The sequence below is a fragment of the Cupressus sempervirens genome, chromosome 11 (genome assembly GCF_028749045.1).
Source record: "Cupressus sempervirens isolate cs-2001-9-10 chromosome 11, ASM2874904v1, whole genome shotgun sequence".
NCBI classification, from domain to species: domain Eukaryota; kingdom Viridiplantae; phylum Streptophyta; class Pinopsida; order Cupressales; family Cupressaceae; genus Cupressus; species Cupressus sempervirens.
This window is the reverse complement of record NC_143128.1, coordinates 762,865,384-762,871,857: the sequence shown is the minus strand read 5'-3', so window position 1 is coordinate 762,871,857 and position 6,474 is coordinate 762,865,384. Positions and strand designations below refer to the sequence as shown.

The 6,474-nt window shown below is 32.0% G+C and overlaps 1 protein-coding gene across 1 annotated transcript; it reads right to left on the bottom strand.

Annotated features, from left to right (window-relative positions):
- Nucleotides 1-2,649: 2,649 nt before the first annotated feature.
- Nucleotides 2,650-5,196, bottom strand: LOC149531842 (leucoanthocyanidin reductase-like). Its single transcript, XM_089809245.1, has 5 exons — nt 4,897-5,196; nt 4,107-4,241; nt 3,783-4,020; nt 3,102-3,305; nt 2,650-2,816 (listed from the first exon to the last, which is right to left on the bottom strand). The coding sequence occupies exons 1-5, from the start codon at nt 5,179-5,181 to the stop codon at nt 2,650-2,652; spliced, it is 1,029 nt and encodes a 342-aa protein (XP_089665371.1). The 5' UTR covers nt 5,182-5,196.
- Between the last annotated feature and the right edge of the window lie 1,278 nt (nt 5,197-6,474).

The following is a 6,474-nucleotide window of genomic DNA, read 5'->3' as shown; positions in this document are numbered from 1 at the left end:
TTGTGTTCATGTACTACCATTCAGAGGATATATCCAAATGTACATCTCTCAAATAATTTTGCTTTTCTATTTCAATTTGGTTGGTTCGAGTTAGGACATCTGATAGAACAAGTAAAAACATGGGTGATGGAAGGAAGTGAAGATTTTTACAAAGTTGGTGATCATGAATATGTCATACACTTAGCACGCAACAGCATGTTTTATTTGCATCGTGGGAATCATTTTTATATACATGACAAAAAGATGAGGCGTTTGAAATGTCTCCCTTCTCGTTGGCATCCCACAGAAAGTAGAGTAAAAGCATTTGGACCTTCTAACGACAATATAATCATGCTGGCAGGTGATAATTAATTCAAAAATGGGTAAGTTATGAAGGGTTATGGGGGCTCTGATGTGGCGTCCCATTGTCATTGTTTCACACGCAAAAAATGTGAATGGGTATGGGTATAGGAATTGCTAGATGCAATATATGTTCATCCAGACTAGTTGCCCCAGTTCATTGTGCACAAAACATAGATTCATTTCCATTACATATGACTTGGTCACTGTATAAAAGACACAAGAGATGAGGTCCTTGAGCCTGTAGATCTTACGTCAAAAAATACAACATTGTGCCAGTAAATTTATGATCCTCAATGATGGAAAAAGAGAAGCAGCAAGAACAAAATGAATGGAAATATTGGTAGGATAAGCTTAAGCGGTATGTTACTTGGAGCATCAACTCTAGGGTGGATGCTTATTTGGGCTGGCTGATTTAAACGTTGGAGAGGGCGTTGAAAATTACAACTTTTTCTTGTAGTGCTTACATCAATTTTCACAGGGATATGTTTTTTTTTTTTTTTTGGTTTGAATGGGGTCTTAGTTATGAATGAAGAAAATTAGAGTAATAGAGATTTCACACGGGACCACTTTAAATTAGCCTTTGTGTTTGAGTTCAATTCAGGATGTGTATGATTATAAAATACTGATACTTGTAAGATTATTAATTAATAGATAATTTCACAATATTTAAGATAATACTATACTTCATTTTCTATGATAAATAAGAACATATTATCACAATACATATCTAAAATGATAAGAAGAATTTTAGAATATCTTCAATGATCTGATTGACCAAGTTTAACTTGTTTCTAAATCAAGTTTAGCATATGGATAAGAAATGATCCGATTGACAAAGTTTAACTTATTTTTAATTCAAGTTTAGGATATGGATAAGAAAAGAAAGTTACATTGAACAAAATAATTAATTGAATTCTTAATGATTTAGAACTTCTTAATTTGCAATAATTTTAACAAAATAATGAATTGAATTCTTAATAATTTAGAACTTCTTAATTTTCCATAGTTTTTTCATAAATGAAAAATTTATTTCTTAATTAAATTCACAAATATAAATGGTGCAAAAGTTAGCATTTACTATATATATATATATATATATATATATATATATATATATATATATATATATATAAGAATTTTCACAGGGATCATATTTTTTTGGTTTGAATAGGGTCCTAATTATGAAGGAAGAAAATTAGAGCAATAGAGATTTCACACAGGACCACTTTAAACTAGCCTTTGTGTTTGAGTTCAATTCAGGACATGTATTATTATAAAATATTGCTACTCGTAAGATTATTAGTTAATGGCTAATTTTGCAATTTAAATAAGATAATACTATACTCCATTTTATATGATAAATAAGAACATATTATCACAATACATATCTAAAATGATAAGAAGAATTTTAGAATATCTTCAATGATCTGATTGACCAAGTTTAACTATTGCTTTGAGGTATGAAAATTATTATCATAACTTTGCAAAATTAGCATTATCATGGTCAATTTTTCGGTTTGCAACTTTCTTATATCGCATGGTTCAGGTTGTACAAAGATGGGGTCCACAAGGAGTTGATTTGATTATATCTTTACATGAATGGACAAGGAAAATTGTTGGAGAGAAAATACCAATGTAGACATAACCAATTCGTAAATTTTACAATACAGGGCATCCTAGCACAGGTTGTGTTTTGGATCTCATGGTTGATGATTCTATTGCACCTATTGTAGTTCACTCTATATGTAATAAATATCTGACTAGAATATCTCAAAAAATTATCTATATACTCAATACAATCACATCATATAATACGCATAACACTATTGGCATAACTCTTGCACCCTTCAAAGATGCAAGTGCTAGTATATATAATTTTGTATGTTAGGTTGCTCTTGTTTATTTACTGATTTTGTTTTCTGAAAATGATGGATTATTGAATCCGAGCACGAAAATAATACAATAGTTTACTCGATAAACAACTCTTTACACATCTAATGAATTGCGGAAACTTTATTATTTCTCCTCAATTTTTGAAGATCACAAGATTGATTGAGTTTCATATTAAAAAAATCAAGCTCAATGAGAAACGACCACATGGTCTCAAGCACAAAAGCAATTTGATAAAGAAACTAATAAATCCTTCAGATCTCCAACAACACGTTGCAAACCATGAATTGAATTAGATTGTTGAACAGCCAACCATTATGGAGTGGTGTTAATATACGGCATTGGTCAATGCACGTCTTTATTTAATGAGCTGCGTGCACGAATGAATCAATCGATGAAATACACATGGTTTAGACTTCAGAGATACCCATCGAAGAAATCTGGGACAGTAGTATAATTAATCTCTGGATAAAGTTGGCCGACTTCAAAGTCATTGGGTGCTTCGATTTTATATTTGTACTGACACCCATTGATAAAAATGTCATGAGTCAATGAAGCCACTATACTCTCTGGAACTTGTTTGGCTGCACCAACAACAAAGAAAGAAGTCATGTGAAGATAACTAATAACCATAAAAGAAGAAAACATCATGATTTTTTCTAAAAAATTTAGCATTTGATCTTCATGATCTGTGTAGTTTGTAGTCGGAAACAACAAAAAATTTGAAAAAAAATCACTAGAAATCTGAAAAAAAAAAAGTTTGACTTTGTTTTGTCTTTAGTACATTTTGTCAAGAGATTAGCCTATCTGAAAAACAATATGGTGAATTGACTAATATGTTTAATTAAAATTATATATGGTAGTTGTACCTTCAGCAATGGTCAATAGATCTTGTTCAGAGATGCAAACCCTGGGAAGAGTTTTCCCAATCTTTTCCTCCCAAACTGCTGCGAGCTCATTTAGTGTGAGGAAGTTTTTGGGTGGTCTGAAATGCACGGATTTGTTGACAGTGCGAATATCTTCTATAATCTTTATTGTGTATTTGCCAATGTCTTCTCCCGTTACAAAGTAAGCTGCCATTAAAAAGATTTGAGAGGATTAGGAAGCTTAAAATCTCAAAATTTAGAAGTCACAACACTTAAAAAAAGATAGTCAATAATAGGAAGTGGGTAATAGTTAAGTTCATTTAAATATCATATATTAAAGCTCGATTCTTAGAGAAATGTCAAATAATCGAAATTGATTTAATTTTTCCAAACTTATTATAGATATAACAGATTTTTGTACATTCATATCAGAAATGGAATTTCTCAATTATAATCCCATCTAATACAAACTAGACTAAAAATTCCACTTGATTAATATTAAATCCCCTAGTAATCTATTATTCTAGACTTTTATCTTCAATCCAATAATCTTTATAAACTTAATTTTCTCAATTCCACTCACCTTCTTTGATATTGAAACTTTCTAGTAATCTATTGTTCTGAACTTTTATCTTAATCAATCTCATAATCTTTATAAAAATTACTTCATTCAATCCCAATTACCTTTGATATTACCATCGCCATAGATTTCAAATTGTTCTTGGGGAGGAGGAATCTCAGATGGATGGGTGTGAAAGAAGTATGGCCAGCCGGCAATGGAGTTGCAGCAGATGTAAGTGTATGGAATATTAGCAGCCTCCACTGCCCGCCTGACAACTCTCTTCTCTTTGTAGAGGGTGAGCCCTGGCTCCACTGGATTAGCTCTGTCTATATCATGCCCAAACTCCGAAGGAAGAAACCTCTGCATCAACTTATTGTTAAATTCTTGAATCAATTAGAATTAGCATAACAAGCAACATTTACACCTGGGCAAGTTCAAGTCTTGACCTTAACCGTGCCAGTTTCCTTAATGGCCTCCAATATCTTGAGCTGATCTAATATGTGAGCGCCACCTACAACTGAAATAACAACATCAATCCCTTGAATAGCCTTCACCATGGACTTGTGGTCACTTAAATCTCCCTGCAAGCACCACAATTAAAAAATAAATGCAAGATTAATTCTTCAATCAAATCAGCACATCAATGTGGTTGATGAACACTCTAGAAGAAAATCTGATTTGATAGGATCGGTTTTGGTCTAACAATATATTCAAAGTTTCCAATTGATTAGACGGCTTATTGAATATATGCATTGAAGTAGTTTTTATGATTTCAAATAAATCATCTAAATAATATCTAAATAATCAGAGTTATTAGATATCTACAATTATGAACTTTTTACATTGATCGTATAAGATTGTTTACTATCAATATATCGGATCAGATCCATCATCAAGATGTAAAAGAGTAATCTTATTATCAATATATCCGACCAGAGCCATCATCAAGATGTAAAAAATACAAGAAAAAATAAAAATAAATTGCAGATGTAAAATAGAAATTTTCTTAAATCTATTCGAAATCTATGCTCTTTTGCACTCCGATGATAGATTATATAATGTAATTCAATATATTTTAATATTTAAAAAATTTACACAATCACGACAGCCTAAACAATTCAAAATTAAAATTAAACTCTTTACCAAAAAATTAATAATAATGTAGTTACTATTGAAAAACTCCAATGGCCTATCGCTAAATGTAGTTACTATCAGAAGATTTGTTTGGATGCATACATAGACAATGTGAACACCAGCATCTTTCAATTCTAGGAGGCATTTTGCTTTGGTAGGATCAGATTCTGTTGGGGGTCGAATAAGAGCGTAGGCAGGATGACCTGCTGCAGCAGCTGCAAGAGCAACAAAGCGGCCAATATAACCAGTGGCTCCAATGACTAGTATTTTACTGCTCAAATTCTGATTTTCCTCCAACAAAGGAACTGGGATTTCCTTCAATATTCCCTTAGTTGCAGTATTTTGGTGGGCTGGGCAATTGGGAGGATGAGCCAGTGTAGCAGTCATTTTGTTTAATTTCTACCAACTCTCACTGGTAAGATCCAACTTTGAGAAAGCAGCGTAAACAGCACAATTATATAGTAGCTTAGCCTAAAATTCTGGTCAAAGAGATATGACATATTAAAAACTAACTTAGCTTAATTTTCTCGATTTGAGGGAAGAAACAGATGTGACCTGCTCTCTCCCCGACTCTCATGGAGGAGCCCTCATGGGGTACTTAGGTATATATGATTTCAAAATATATATTTTGAAGTAGTATTTTCATCATGTCAACAAAATGAGTTGAAGAATCAAACAAAAGGACGGATTCGGAATCTATCAAAAAGTCGACAGCTAATGTTTAATATAATCTTATTGGCAAAAGTTGCTCCCCCCTAGGGACATTGCTAGAAAGGATTAAAAACATGGGCCACGCTTACCACATTGTCTACTAAAAAATTCAACATTAAAGGAGGCAATGATGGCTGCAATGGCGTTAACTTGGGGATCTTAATCAAGAGGAGAAAATGTTGGCTCCCATTAAGCTAATTTGTGGATCTTGGTATAAATCTTATCGCCTTGTAATTAGATTATATGAATATGAACGCACATTGGAATCTTGGTAAAAGCTTTTAGCTTGCAATCATAATGTGAACATAAATTGGAGCAGATCTTGGTACAAACTTTTGGCCTGTAATAGCAATACGTGGCATATGAATATATATTGGACAACGTGCGGATCTGTGTACAAACGTTTAGCTTATTATCACAATAAAATTCATTGGACTTGTATTGGAGAGTGCTAATAGATATATCGTTATAAAAGAATAATTTGTTCAAAGGATTATGATTAGGGAGGCTTGCTATTTCTTCTAGTCATATTTTTCTTGCAAGTTTTTAGAATTTTGAGTTTTAATTGGTGACCCTAAGTCATATAAATATATTTCTTGATTCTCTTTCTTTTACAAAGTGAAAGGGCTTATGAAATCACAATGACAATTTATAGGCGTGATTCAAAATTAAATTTTAATTGTAGTTCAAATTTAACCCAAAAAAAATGAGATTTAAAATATTTGTTTTGACCATCGTAGTATATACATTTTTTTTTGGCTATCATGATATTGTTCAAAAATTTAAAATAATTCTACTTAGCTACAATATAACAATTTACACTTAGAGGTGTGATTCAAAATTAAACCCCAATTCTAGTTCTACAATCTATAGTATAGTAAACCATATGGCGAGAATTGAAAAATTACAAAGGCGCATAGTAGGCACGTCAAGGATTTTACCCAAAATTCAATTTGAGAACTAGAAGAC